The sequence below is a fragment of the Sardina pilchardus genome, chromosome 5 (genome assembly GCF_963854185.1).
Source record: "Sardina pilchardus chromosome 5, fSarPil1.1, whole genome shotgun sequence".
Lineage (NCBI taxonomy): Eukaryota > Metazoa > Chordata > Actinopteri > Clupeiformes > Clupeidae > Sardina > Sardina pilchardus.
The window spans coordinates 35,515,252-35,530,772 of record NC_084998.1 but is presented as its reverse complement, the minus strand read 5'-3'; the positions used below and the strand labels follow the sequence as shown (position 1 = coordinate 35,530,772).

The 15,521-nt window shown below is 44.2% G+C and overlaps 1 protein-coding gene across 2 annotated transcripts in view; it reads right to left on the bottom strand.

The window, feature by feature from the left end:
• LOC134080772 (glucose-6-phosphate exchanger SLC37A4-like) overlaps positions 1 to 15,521 on the bottom strand; it is an 85,462-nt gene that overhangs the window by 18,462 nt on the left and 51,479 nt on the right. For both annotated transcript variants that reach the window (XM_062537378.1, XM_062537379.1), the window contains exons 6-8: positions 4,199 to 4,284; positions 3,975 to 4,088; positions 3,820 to 3,885 (exon numbers count right to left, since the gene is read on the bottom strand). In XM_062537378.1, the coding sequence (XP_062393362.1) occupies positions 3,820 to 3,885; positions 3,975 to 4,088; positions 4,199 to 4,284 (266 nt within the window). The remainder of the gene's footprint in view (positions 1 to 3,819; positions 3,886 to 3,974; positions 4,089 to 4,198; positions 4,285 to 15,521) is intronic.

The window sequence follows — 15,521 nt, the reverse complement described above, 5'->3', positions numbered from 1 at the left end:
AGCTACACCTTAGTAACCATATCAACATTATCTATCTATTTTTGCATTTTCATGCACTGGTAATTCCTTGGAATTGCATTTCTAGTTAAACTTCTTCTTCTAACGCTCGCAATTCAGCTTCAACCGTTTAACGTAGAAACTTCATTCAAACTTTGTTGCGTAGGTCTTGCTTATGCCATATGTGCTTTGTATTTTTCAACTTTGTAACTTTTATACTTTTTAAACTATTAGTTAAAAACTATCACCATTTCCCCCATAGACTTAACATTGCTCATTATGACATCACGGCAGCAATTAGAATGTTACCCCAGCTGGTCAGCCACCTGGGCACCAACTGTCAGTTTCTCTCAGGCTCCTCTCTGAAGACTACATATTCTGTTCCCCTGTATCCTCTGTGCACAACAGTATCAAAATAAGTCCTCCTAATTCCATCCAACTTTATATCCATTCATCTTCTTCAAACCATTCACTCATCCACCCATTCTAAACAGTCTGCCTATCAACAACATCAATTAGACGCTCTACATTGAACTTTTAAACAATCTACTCTGTCTCAGGCTGGCTCTCTTAAGACTAGCCAGTTAAATTGATTACACCTGTATCTGTATCCACTACTCTCAGTAGAGAGCTGTGTCTCTCCATTCTACAAGAATATAAGGCACATTCCATCCAACATTCTATCCATTCATCTTCTTCAGACCATTCACTCATCCACCCATTAAACTGTCTATCAACATCTATTAAACAATCTGTCTATCAACATCCATTAAACTCTCTGTCTATCAACATTAATTAGACTATCTACATTCAACTTTTAAATTATTTACTCTGTCTCAGGCTTTAAGAGTACTATGGCTCTCTTAAGACTAGCCAGTTAAATTGATTACACCTGTGTCAACTACTCTCAGAGAGCTGTATCAGTGTCTCTCTTAACAAGAATATAAGGCACATTCCATCCAACCTTCTATCCATTCATCTTCTCCAGACCATTCACTCATCCACCCATTACACTGTCAATCAATATAAAACAATCTGCCTATCAACATCCATTAAACATTCTATCTATCAACATTAATTAGACTATCTACATACAACTTTTAAAGTATTTACTGTGGGTCCCTCTCAAGCAGCGTTTATATGTCCTCCCTCGCTCCTCGATCCTCAATGATCTACATAAAGAAAGATAGAAGAAGGGCTAGACTATCCCATTGTTGCCGCTCCATCATTCTTTATGTAGATCAGTGAGGAGCGAGAGAGGACGCGTAAACGCTATGAGAGGCACCTTCTGTCTCAGGCTTTAAGCATACAATCTCATTAAGACTACAGATCCTGTTTCACTACTTCCTCTGTCCACAACTGTTTCAAAATAAAGGTCCTCACTGCAATAATACACTATTAAATCATTTAACCATTGAAACTACTCAACTATTGAACTGTTCAACCATTCCAACTGTCAGTTATCATCCACTATGCCTCCAGTCAACTACATGAAACCTCCATGTACCTAGCAACCAACATAGCAACCATTAAAATTAAGTGTTTATGACCGTTTCCATAGCAACCAACATGATTATACTGCAGTAAATTCTTGTTTCCTGATAGTGGCCACCATGGATACCCTAGCAACAAATGTTTCAAAATAAAAGTCCTCACTAGCAAGTTAGCTAGTTAGCATAGTTAGCATTGTTAGCATAGTTAGCATTTTTAGCATAACTGCTAGAAATCATCGGTTAAGTTAGCTAATCAACCTGGTTAGCATTGTTAGTAAAGTTAGCATTGCTAGCATAATAAGCATTTTTAGCGTAACTGCTAGAAATCATTAGCTAAGTTAGCTAATCAACATTTTAACATGAATAGAAATCATTAGTTAAGTTAGAACTGGAATGTTTCATCTTTAAACTGTCTACCTTCACACTATCAACTCTCTGTAAACTATGCAACCACCATGTTTACCCTAGCTACACCTTAGTAACCATATCTACATTATCTATCTATTTTTGCATTTTCATGCACTGGTAATTCCTTGGAATTGCATTTCTAGTTAAACTTCTTCTTCTAACGCTCGCAATTCAGCTTCAACCGTTTAACGTAGAAACTTCATTCAAACTTTGTTGCGTAGGTCTTGCTTATGCCATATGTGCTTTGTATTTTTCAACTTTGTAACTTTTATACTTTTTAAACTATTAGTTAAAAACTATTACCATTTCCCCCATAGACTTAACATTGCTCATTATGACATCACGGCAGCAATTAGAATGTTACGCCAGGTGGCCAGTCCAGGTGCAGCAGCTCTCTCTCTCTCTCTCAGGCTTAAATTGATTACACCTGTATCAACTGTCAGTTTCTCTGGCTTTAAGCATACAATCTCTCTGAAGACTACACATATCCTGTTAAACTGTTTCCTCTGTCCACAACTGTTTCAAAATAAAAGTCCTCACTGCAATAATACACTATTAAATCATTTAACCATTGAAACTACTCAACTATTGAACTGTTCAACCATTCCAACTGTCAGTTATCATCCACTATGCCTCCAGTCAACTACATGAAACCTCCATGTACCTAGCAACCAACATAGCAACCATTAAAATTAAGTGTTTATGGCCGTTTCCATAGCAACCAACATGATTATACTGCAGTAACTTCTTGTTTCCTGATAGTGGCCACCATGGATACCCTAGCAACAAATGTTTCAAAATAAAAGTCCTCACTAGCAAGTTAGCTAGTTAGCATAGTTAGCATTGTTAGCACTGTTAGCATAGTTAGCATTTTTAGCATTACTGCAAAAAATCATCAACTAAGTTAGCTAATCAACCTGGTTAGCATTGCTAGCAAATTTAGCATTGTTAGCATAGTTAGCATTTTAGCATTACTGCTAGAAATCATCGGTTAAGTTAGCTAATCAACCTGGTTAGCATTGTTAGTAAAGTTAGCATTGCTAGCATAATTAGCATTTTTAGCATAACTGCTAGAAATCATTAGCTAAGTTAGCTAATCAACATTTTAACATGAATAGAAATCATTAGTTAAGTTAGAACTGGAATGTTCCATCTTTAAACTGTCTACCTTCACACTATCAACTCTCTGTAAACTATGCAACCACCATGTTTACCCAAGCTACACCTTAGTGACCATATCTACATTATCTATCTATTTTTGCATTTTCATGCACTGGTAATTCCTTGGAATTGCATTTCTAGTTTTAATTGTAATGTTGTGTAGTTGACTAACAGGCTTGGATGTAAAGTATGTTCGTTAGATAATTCCAACATATGATAATTTCTGTCATAGCCGATAGCCTAGCTGCTAGTGTTAGCCAAGTGTTAGCCTAGATTTCCGTTTTCGTTGGTCTGATTTATTTTTGGTGTAGCCTAATGTTAGGGGTTCTTAGCTTTGTGGTTGGTACACCCAACCACACAGCAACTTCTCGGCATGTCTGTCTACCGCGAACACTGATCTATAAATAATAAGTTATTCGTTATAGATCAGTGACCGTGAACAACACCCGTTCACTTTGGCTTGTTTCAGGCTTGTTCTGAGGGCTTGTTTCCCCAAAAAAGGGGCGTGGAGCAAACAACCTGCTCTGTGTGACGCGACGCCGGTCGAACGTATTGCTGCTTGCAGCTATATTTATAATTGCTGTTGTTGTTGTAGTTATCATACTGTTGTATAGTGTATTTTCCTGTTTGATAAAGCTGAAATGCTGATGGCAAGAACATCCTTGGTAAGAGATTGATACATTGCTAAAATAAAAACTGATCCAAGGGATTTAGCTGTTTTGTTCCTGCAAAAAGAGGAAGAATTATGATGTTCTGATACCTCTTTTTCAGAGAGACCGATGAGAACAGAAATGGGATGAAGAGCCACAACCCAGAGAACATCATCCTAAAATCAGATAAGCAGTTAACAGCCCCATCAAATATCAGTTGTTTCCTTCAGCATCATTAGAGCCAAAGTGTCAAGTTGAATCTTACTTTGGGGGCCTCTGGTGTGATTGTCACTCGGAAGAGGTACATGGATACACACATCCCAGTCATCATTGAGAGCAAAAGACCATGTCTAGGACTACCATACACACTCAGTCCATACTGTGGACAATTTGATAGAATAAGTGTAAGCAAGGCACACAAATATTATGACAATGAATTTGTATATACTGTATAAATGAATGTACATGAATGGTTCACAAATTACAAACCCGGGCAACAGCTCTGTCAGACAGAAAACCAGCAGCAAGGCTGCCAATAAATCCACCCACCTCCAGGGCACTCATATAAGAACTTCCTGTAAAGACAAGTAAAAGTACAAATTAGGCAATTTATTTACTTTGAGTGTCTCTACTTCACATATCCCCCAGCCAAACACACACCCACACACACAGACACACACAAACAACAAATTCCATCTACTCTTCATACCTACTTGCCATTGTTTTGTTTCTTCCATTCCAAATGAAATCATACATGAGGCTGAAACTCGACAAAGAAAAAGCTCGGACAACATCAGAAATGTCTAGGTTACCGGGTAACCACGGTTCCCCAAATGAGGGAACGAGACGTTGCGTCGAAGACGCTATGGAAATGAGTCCCTTAGGACGACTTACTGAAGCTGTATAACACCAAGAGCCAATCACTTGGCTGCAGGCATGCGCAAGCGCGGCTATAAGTACTCGCGACGTGCCTGCGTACTTCCTCAACCATTGCTTCAGTGCGACCAAAAAATGGAAGCGCACGGCAAGGCGACGCAGCGTCTCGTTCCCTCATTCGGGGAACCGTGGTTACCCGGTAACCTAGACGTTCCCCTTCATTTCGGTCACGAGACGCTGCGTCGAAGACGCTATGGGAATGTTGTAGCACCGTGCCGTGCGCATCCCCTCTCTGGAGGCAACACAGTCCACTACTTTTGTATGGGCTAACCAACCCATTTAAATCCCAGTCGAAGCCACACTGAGCACGCTATGAGCAAGCGGAGCTTTCGGTATCCAGATAATAAAAAACGTACAAAAGTGCTAGTGGAATTCCAGCTAGCACTTGAGCAAATCGATTCCAGTGACATGCTACGCGTGAAAGCCCAGGACGTGGACATACCCCGAGTCGAGTGAGCCTTCACCGTCAAGGGAGGAGTTTTATCCGCACTCTCATAAGCTATTTGTATGGCGTCCACAATCCAGTGGGACAAGTGCTCCTTGGATAGTGCACTACCTCTCTGTCTCTCCCCATAACATACAAATAGCTGATCAGTGAAGCGCCACGTTTGTGTGCGCGACACATATATTCTCAGTGCCCTTACCGGGTACAGACAGTGCAATCTCTCTGCCTCCTCCGACTCAAATGGCGGGGGAGAGAACGCAGACAATTCTAGCTTCTGTCTTGCGGTAGAAGATGAAAGGACTTTGGGCACGAAGCCTGGCTTAGGGAGAAGAGTTACTAATGTATCGTTTTCCGCAAAGCTAATGCATGACGGATGCACTGACATAGCATGTAACTCACCCACTCGTTTAGCTGAGACTAAGGCTAGTATCAACGCTGTCTTAATGGACAAAATGCGCATAGAAACCCCCTGTATAGGCTCAAAAGGTGAACCTGTCAGGGATCGCAGCACCAGCAATAAATCCCAAGTCGGAGCCAGCGACAGAACCGCTGGACGCAGCCTTCTAACACCTTTCATAAACCTAGAAACCAACGTGTGCTTTCCCACAGACGTCTGATCTGGCGACATATGGCATGCAGCTATTGTTGCAACATAAACTTTTAAAGTAGAAGGGGATAAACCCTTATCGAACAGCCATTGAAGGAGTGTGTGTGGGGCTTCACCATGCTGCTTACACCCGCGCTCAAACACACGCCACTTATGTCCATACAAGGAGCGTGTAGATAATGCCTGTGAACTTTGAATCGTATCAACAACTGCTTGAGATAGTCCTGTGTTTAACAAGAACTCCCTCTCAGGGGCCAGACCCACAGTTTCCAACGCTGCGGGGACGGGTGCCACACCATTCCCCTCGCCTGCATTAGTAAATCCCTGCACACTGGAATTTTCCATGGGGAGCCTTTGGTTAGCGATATCAGATCCGCAAACCATGTCTGACTCTCCCACCGGGGGGCTACTAACATCACTGACACTGGTTCGGTTCTGATTCTGTCCAGCACCGCTTGTATCAGGCGAATCGAGGGAAACGCATAAAGTGACGTGCTCGGCCACCACTTGCTAATGCATCCAATCCGAGAGGAGCGTCCCTGTCGTGTATTGAAAACCATAGGGGACAATGGGTTGTTTCCTTCGAAGTGAAGAGGTCCACTTGTGCATGACCGAACCTCTGCCATATCATTTTTATTATATGAGGATGCAGGCGTCACTCCCCCGGGACCGGGCCCCCTCTCAATAGCATGTCCGCTCCATAATTCAGCTCGCCTGGGAGATGAATTGCCTTGATCAAGTGGAGTCGAGTGTGAGCCCACAGAATAATCTCCCTCACTTTCATCATAGTGGCCGACCGTAGACCACCCTGGTGGTTTATGTAAGCTACTGTCGCTGTGCTGTCCGAACGGATCAAAACGTGCGACTGTGCATTAATCTGCTGGAAGTAAATCAGGGCTAGCTTGACCGCCAGAAGTTCTAGGACGTTTATGTGCTGGGCACTCTGAACGTCTGACCATACGGAAAACCTTGACACACCGCCCCCAGCCCGTCTTGGATGCATCCGGGGTGTTACGACCCCCTGTGCCCCTTCAGGCCTGGAGTGGCCAGTGCATGGGAAATGCTGGCCTAATTAGCCAACCATGCACACCTGGTGAAGGTGAGGGTATTTAAGGGCTTGTTCTCTCTCTTGATTTGGGCACTTTTCGGTTAGGCACATTCTGTTGCAGACACCTTTGGGGTTATCTCTCTCCCACTGGCACCTTCTCTTCCTATCTTTGAACATCATACTGACTTTGGCTTACACGCACCCACATGAACACTTGCATACATACCTTTACTTTCCCCTAGACATATTTTGGTAACGGTTATGCTTTTGGTTCATTTTAAATAAATACTTTACTGGTTAAAGTTATCTCTATTGTCCCGACTCCCTCTTTATGTTGTGGCTTAGAGCCGGGTCGTAACGGGTAATTACAATGCAAGCAGAAATTCAGCCCACGCGCACACCCTTGAGATAAATTCTCTCCTTCCGCCACGGCTCTAACGCCTGCATTAGAGTGTCTGACACGGATAAGCATTTGTGCTTATCCCTGACTGGGTGCAACTTGTGTGCATTGAACCACCGCTGTCCTGGGCACAGATGCAGCAGGCCTAACGGTGTTACAGACGGGGCTGCTGCAAGCAAACCTAGAAGTCTCTGAAAATATTGCACGGACAGGGGGCGCCCTCTGGCGGCCACCCCAAGGCACTGCCTGAGGGAGATTATGCGTGAGTTCAAGAGACAGGCTGTCATTGTAACGGAGTCTATTGACATACCCAGAAAATATATTTTCTGTGTCGGGGTCAGGACACCATCCTCCACCCTAGATTTTTTAGATGGGCGACTATGATCGACACATGCTGCATTGATCGTTCCCTGGAGCTTGCCGGGGACATCTAATCGTAATCTAAGTAATTTAATATCTTTATCCCGATTTTCCGTAATGGGGCTTAAGTCACTTTTACGCACTTTGTGAAGGAACGAGGCGAGAGGGAGAGTTCAAAGGGTAGAACTAGGAATTCGTACGACTTCCCTTTGAAGGCAAATCGTAGAAAACACCTGTGTCTGGGGATGATTGACAGGTGGAAATAAGCGTCGGTCAAATCTAATTTCACAAACCAATCCCCTTCCCGTATCTCTTCTAGGATTCTTTTTGTCGTGAGCATACGGAACTTGTAAGTGTGCAGTGCTCGATTTAGTCGTCTCAGATCCAATATCAGTCTGAGGCCTCCGTCCTTTTTGGGTACAAGAACATTTTGATTGAAGTGGCCGCACCGCACCTGTTTTTTTTTAGCAACGACTCTATTTCTTGACTGAGGACGTGTGCTTTCTGCTCGGACAGACCTACAGCTGAGTCGATTATGCCTCTGAACTTTGGAGGTCTCCGTGCAAACTGCAGAGTATCCGTTTTCTATCATATTTAGTACCCAGGGCGAGTTTTTGGCTATCATGCGCCAATAATCTATGTGTTTCTGAAAAGGAGACCCGTGTGATGTTGACAGGGGAGTCTTTGACCTGTGCATCGTTTTTTCCGTTAACTCTACACTTTGTACCATGGTAGGGAGTGATTGTGTATGGCAAAAGTGATGTTTGTGGAACTGTTGTGCTTGTGACTGAGGACCGTGCTGTGCCCAGCTCGGCAAGGCAACGGGGTACTCATGACTGTATAGATGAGGGCAGTGGGCTCGTTCGGTCATATCCCCCGTGGTTTTACTGCACAGAGGGAAGACGTCATTGGACGTTGGCAGTGGGCATGTTCGGTCATTCCCCATGGCTTTACTGCACAGAGGGAAGAAGGCATTGGGGGTTGGCAGTGGGCATGTTCGGTCAATCCCCGTGGCTTTTCTGCACAGAGGGAAGACGGCAGCACTGGCTGAGGCCCTCTTCTCTTGACAACGGTCACCATGTTAGGAACGCTAAGAGCGTTGTTGGGGGCGTCCCTGGCATGGTCCCTGCGTGTCCGGTCTGAATTCATGTCTCGCCCATCCTCTGCCTGTTGTAAGTCTTGGCAGGTAGAAACTGTGGGGAGAGGGTCCGGGCCGTTGCCCGCTGAAGTTGGTGTTTGCAGCCGCGGGGCTCTGTTAGGTAGCCAAGTGAGAACGCCTCTGTATCGCTCCACGCTGCTCTGTGTGCTGGTGGACCGTGGAATGCTGACGATGAGGAAGCACGTGCTGGTACGCGGCTGACTGCTTCTGGGTTGCTTCAAACTTCTGTCAGCACGGAAATTGCCTCACCAAAGAGACCGCCTGGCGACAGTGGGGCACCTAGTAGGAAGGACTTGTCTCGTCCCGGATCTGTGTGAGATTCAGCCATAAATGGCGCTCGAGGACCACCAGGTTCGACATAGTCCTCCCCGTGGCTTGGGCTGCAGCCTTCGTTGCACGGAGGGCAAAGTCGGTTACTCGGCGTAGCTCCTCCAACGTGTTGTTCTTCTCCTCTAGCTCACCCCCCGCTAGTCGCTTCAACATCTCAGCCTGGTAGGCTTGCAGCACGGCCATCGTGTTGAGAGCCGCACCCGCTTGACCCCCCGTGACGTATGCCTTCTCCGCGATCGCGGAAGTAGCTCTGCAGGGCTTCGATGGCAGGAGGGATTTCGACTTCCAGCGAGGCGCCGCGGAGGGGCACAGATGGGCAGCCATAGTCTTCCAGAGGTGCCATGGCGATGTAACCAAGGTCGGCAATGCCGTCAACATTGGTGTAAAGCGATATGCCCTGAACGGGCACGCGAGTGGTGTATGGCACCTTCCACGAACGTCTCAGTTCCTAGTGCCCCTCGGGGAAAAAAGGAGCTTTGGCTTCCGCCTCAGCTTGCTTCTCCAAAAAACAGTAATCTAGCCAAGATGGAGCTGGTGGGGCTGACTACGGCCAGGCCAGGTCCAAAAAAAAGGCTGCTCGCTTAAGGACACCATAAAATTCCGCCTTCTGATTCAGCCTTGTGGTCTGCTCTGGTGACGCAGAAGGCTGGCTGTGTGGAATTATCTCATTCGTCTCCGACTCCTCTTTGGAGTGAAAGGGGGATAACGGCTCGTCCTGCTCGAACATGAACACCCCATCTAAATCTTGGTCAGGCATTTCACCGCCATCGAGGAAGACTACAGGGGGCTTAATGAATTTGGGAGGGTCAGCGTCCGCCGCCCTTGAGGGGGGGAGCATTGTCGCAGCCAGGGTCCGATGTCGTCTCCTCCTCAGCGTCGTCGACCGGAGGAGGGGGCTCCGAAGGAAACAGAGCTCTTCGGTCCCGAAGAGTCTTCCCAGACAGGACATCGCAGTGCGGGCAGTCTAATAAAGCCCAAACAGCCCACACACGAGTCGTGGGTGTCCAGGGGGAAAATGGCGGTGTCACACTGGCATGTTCTTTCCGGCATGGTCCGCATCTTCTTCTTCTTCTTCGCAGCCATGAAGATAATCCAAAAAACAATCCAAATACGTTAGGAAAATTACTCGCTACCCTCCGGGCTTTCTTACGAGCGGTGGACCGTTCAGGCAGTGAGTGACAGTAGAGTAAAACATATGCGAGTACTTAAAGCCGTGGGGGCGGGACTAAAGTGCGCGTGCCTGCAGCCAAGTGATTGGCTATAATAATAATAATAATACATTTTATTTATAATGCACTTTACATCAGGGATCTCAAAGTGCTACAGGTTAAAAACAAAAATAAGATGAGCAATTTCATTAAAAAGAAAACAAAAAGAAGAAAAGAAAAAGGTTTAAGAACATCTAAAAGGGACCAAAAGCTTTGCTAAAAATGTCTTTAGGTCTTTTTTAAAACAGTCAATAGATTGTGGTGCCCTCAAGGTGTCAGGGAGGGCATTCCATAGACGCGGGGCAGCAGCACAGAAAGCCCTGTCTCCCATGGTCCTGAGTCTGGTTCTGGGTATGTGGAGGAGGTTTGAGTGAGTGGAGCGGAGGGAGCGTGTTGTGTTTTGTGGGTTGATTATTTCTTTGAGGTAGGGGGGGGCATGACCATAAATGCATTGGTGAGTGAGGAGGGAAATCTTGTACTCAATCCTGCTGGAGACCGGAAGCCAGTGGAGTGAGTGGAGGATGGGGGTAATGTGCTCATGTTTCCGCACTCTCATCAGGATCCTAGCTGCCGAGTTTTGGATGTACTGGAGTCTTTGCAGACTCTTGCTAGGGATCCCAATGAGAAGTGCGTTACAGTAGTCCAGTCTGGAGGAGATAAAGGCATGAACCAGCTTTTCAGCATCTGAGAGAGAGAGGATGGGGCGGAGTTTGGAAATGTTACGGAGGTGGTAGAAGGAGGTCTTGCAGAGGTGATTTATATGTGCTTCAAATGTGAGTTGTGAGTCCATTTTTACACCCAGATTTGTGACTGTTGATGAAAGGGGGATGTTGGAGCCAGAGAAGGTGATGCTGGTTATTGATGGTGATTTGGTCTGGTGGGGAGTGCCAACCAGGATGGCTTCGGTTTTGGAGCTGTTGAGTTGGAGAAAGTTGTGCTCCATCCATACCTTTATCTCCTCCAGACAGGTGGTGAGTTTTGATGGGGATGACTGTGAGGATGGGGTTGCAGCTGTGGCATTGACATAGAGCTGTGTGTCATCAGCATAGCAGTGGAATGAGATGTTGTGACGGCTGATGATTTGGCCAAGGGGAGTGAGGTAGAGGATGAAGAGGATGGGGCCCAGGACTGACCCCTGGGGGACACCGCAGGTGACTGTGTGTGTACTTGATTTGGAGTGACCCAGGGATATGTATTCTGTCCGGTTTGTGAGATATGAGTTGAACCAACTGAGAGCAGTGTTATTTAGTCCAGTGGTACAGTGAAGCCGGTTTAGAAGAATGTCATGGTCGACAGTGTCAAATGCAGCAGAAAGGTCCAGGAGGATGAGGAGGGAGGGACAGCCATTGTCGGACGACATGAGGAGGTCATTGGTAACTCTGACAAGGGCAGTCTCTGTGCTGTGGGCGGAACGGAAACCAGACTGGAATTTTTCAAAGAGGTTCTTGGTGTTACACTTTACAGCTTCAGTAAGTCATCCTAAAGGCCCGAGTATGGTCGCGCGTCTGCGTCACGCGCACACGGCACTGGTGAGCGCGTGACGAGAATTGCGTAATTTTTACGGCATGCGTCGCGTCTTTGAGTTGACCAAAATTTAAGACCGCGCGTCTCTTTCACGCGTAGACTGCGCATGTGTGAAACGGAACTGCTGTAAAGACGCCGCTCCAGTAGGTGGAGCATGTACAGAAATAACGCTTAAAACGCAGCAAACAGAGACAGAAGAACACTTAAACTGGCGTTTCCTACACGTTAACGTTGTTATATGATGACAAAACATTAGTCTTTGAGTATTTTAATAGTCAGTTGTAAACAAAAACCTCCTATGTAATCCAAGTTGTGTAAATGGACTGAAGTTCGCTCTAAATATATACTTTTATCGATTATGCTAACCGTTAGCATCTCTATGGGATTTCTCATACACATTAGCCATAAGCTAACCCATTAGTTTAGCTGTAACTTGGAATGCTAACCTACGCGTGGTGTGCTGTGCCTGTTCTGGTGGATGATAAATGGAGAGATGTGAAGAACCAACTCATCAAACTTTTCAGCAAACATGAGAAAGTACTCGTGGTGCTTCTCCTCATCTAACAGCTGCATCTTTTGTGTATTTTGTGTGGAACACTCCTTCCCTGGCTCTTCCTTAGTTCAGTGGTCGCACATCCTAGAGTATCACAGTTCATTCGTAGTGCGCCGGCGCTAATCTTGATCGGCTGGCGCGCATTCAGGACACAGACGTTGGAGTATGCCTCTTATATGCGTCTAAAATGACGCACGTCAAATGTCCAGTGCCGCGTGCGCATGACGCAGACGGAGGAGTGTGCTAGGGCCTTAAGGGACTCATTCCCATAGCGCAGCGGTTCCCAAACTTTTTTCCCCGCGCACCCCCGCCTACATTCTGACTTGACTCGCGCACCCCTACCATCCGACACATAAACCGATACAAACGTAACGCATTGTATTGCCACCGCCACCGCCACCGCCCCCCGCAATGAAACGTTCAAAGCATTGACAATATTTGTCCGGTTCCCGGTTAGGTTTGTGCATTGGTTAACTAAAAAGTAGCCTGCATAGTAGGCTAACAACATCCACATACAATATCTTATAATAGGCCTACAACAGCCTGTCAAGAATGTATTCGTTTGGACTTTATAGCCCTAAAAAGGCTAAAATTACCTTTTAATTTGTCACGTTGCCTTGTTCTTACCCATCTGAAATAACTCTAGCTTTGCTGCCTCCCTCCTTTCTGTTTTTGTTGTTTGAAAAAAAAAAAATAGGCTATATCCACGATGAGTCTTGAGTTAGTGCAGCGGTTCCAAAACGTTTTCCCCACGGACAACCCACCATCCAACACATTCAAAATTAACGCATTCCATTCCAGGCGATATGCTTAATAAGCCGCCCTTTTTGATGAACACCTACAGACAATAGAGTTTATCAATGATATTTAATTTCATGTTTCCATATCATTATGACCTGATTCGAAATGATAAATTTATTCATGAATCAAAAGTTGATTTTTTTAAACACCTGTCCGCCATTGCCCTTTTCAACTCAAGCACCCCTTAGAAGCAGCTCACGCACCCCCGGGGGTGCGCGCACCATAGCATCTTTGACGCAGCGTCTCGTGACCGATATGAAGGGGAAATTCACAGTACCAGGAGGCTATGGCACACTCCTTCACATCAGAAGGAACCAGCACCACATCCACTGGAGAATGGAGAGCCGTCTTCTTCATCAAAGATGGACTCTGCTCAACCCAAGGGTCAACAGGAACAATGTGGTGTGGCAATGCAGGACTCGAGCATTGTGAAAAGTGATGTCCCTGCTAAAAACCCCCAGTCCCCACCAACTTTTGGGTCGAGTGATAACCAGCAGCCAGATTCCCAAACCCTTCTTAAAGTGTAAGTCCAGCGAAAATTGAAAATTTTCTGAATGAAAATTCATCAACTAAGCCGTGGAAGAAGTATTTTTCGTTGATCACGCAGTACAGAGCTAACATGTGCAAGAACTACAGCCCAAAATTGCAAACAGTGGGTTAGCATCGGGCTTACAGCCATACGCTTTCAAAATACCCTCTCTAGTGAAGTTATCGCTACATTTATCTGGCTATTCCAGCCACCAGTAGGCCTACTCCAAGTGAGCATGTTTTTTCCTGGCAGTAAAGCTAACACAGCTTTCCCAGCTTTTACCACCTCCATCTTTCCCATGACGATGATTTCGTTTCTTTACCGAAAACATGGCAGATTGGTCTATATATAGCATAAGACAATGACAGCGATGAATAATGCAGGTATGCTAAAGGCTATTATTTACTAACGGTTGCTACTGCGGTTCATGGTGATTCCAGTTTAATTCTTTAGCTAAACACACAATGATGTGTGTTGAACTTGTGTTCGTGAAGTTGGCAATCGTTATGTTTTTTTTTCTCTCTTTTTTTTCCACCACCACCTCCCCTCATTGGGGAACTATTAGCTGATTTTGTTGTTGTTGTTGTTGGTTTTGGTTTTGGTTTTTTGTTCTTTGTTTTTTTGTTCTTTGTTTTTTTTTTCTTTTCCTTTTATTCTTTTATTTCATATCTTTTTTTCTATCTTTTTTCCCCTTTTGTTTTGTCTTTACTCATCCCTTTGTTCCTTCCTTCAATACACCATAGTGTTTTGAAAATAAACATGTACATAAAAACAAAGGCTAGTATTGTTTAAAACAGAAGAAAAAACTAACAAACAGACACATATAAGTAAATATCAAACATAATCAAAAGAAGAAAACAAACAAACAAACTAAAAACAAAACAAACAAAAATACTTGCATCCTCATTTCATTTCTCTAATGTTCTTGTGTCCCCCATTATCATATCACCTTTTGGAAGGAACTACATTTTGTCCAAGTTTCCTTTGCACATACATAGCATTGTCTACACACAACATACATTATCATAAATATATAGCTTTACATTATTCATAAATGTATGCATATCCCAATGTGTTTCCAATTGAGTTCTATAATACTTTTTTTCTATAATATTTTTTTCTACAATACATTTTTCTAAGTCCACCTATTTCTTTTACTTTCTTCCATCTATCACCATATAATGATTTATTCATTTCTCTCACCATTAAACATTCTATATCACAGTAGTTTCTAATGTAATTTTTACATCTTTTTATGTTGAGTTTTTTAACTGTCATTTTGTTAATAAAAGAAATTCCCAGCAGAAGAATTATATTTTGGAGTTCTTGTCTGTCACACATTAAGTCTCCCAAAAGTACTTTGGCCAAATCTAGACGTAGAGATGTATCGCATTTTAGCATCCAATTCTGTACATCAATCCAAAATAAAACGACCGGGGAACAGTACCAAAATAAATGTTTCATCTTCCTCCATACAGAATCGGCAGTGTGGTGTTGGCTCTATTCCCCAAATATATAGCATTTTTTTAGTATTTATATATTTAAATATAAGTTTATATTGGAAGGATCTTTTTTGCTGTTTTTATATTAACCAGTGTGGATAGAATAACCTATGCATTTTCGTACTGTTATGTTCTTTCTGCATCACAAAAATACAGTTTTAAGTGTTCATCAACTCCATCCTCTGTGTCTTCCTTAACGTCAACTAACTCATCAATCCCACCCTTGTTTCTAATTAGGACTTTGTCAAGTTTGTTAATTAGCTAGATAACTTTTGTGGCAAACTTAGCCAACACGAGAGAAGTCAACCAAGAGCATAATTACCCTGTCAAGGTGACACTGGGGCATCCATGGTTTACTGGTGATCCTAGTAAACTCATTGCTCCAAGTGAGTGAGTATGTATTAATGTGT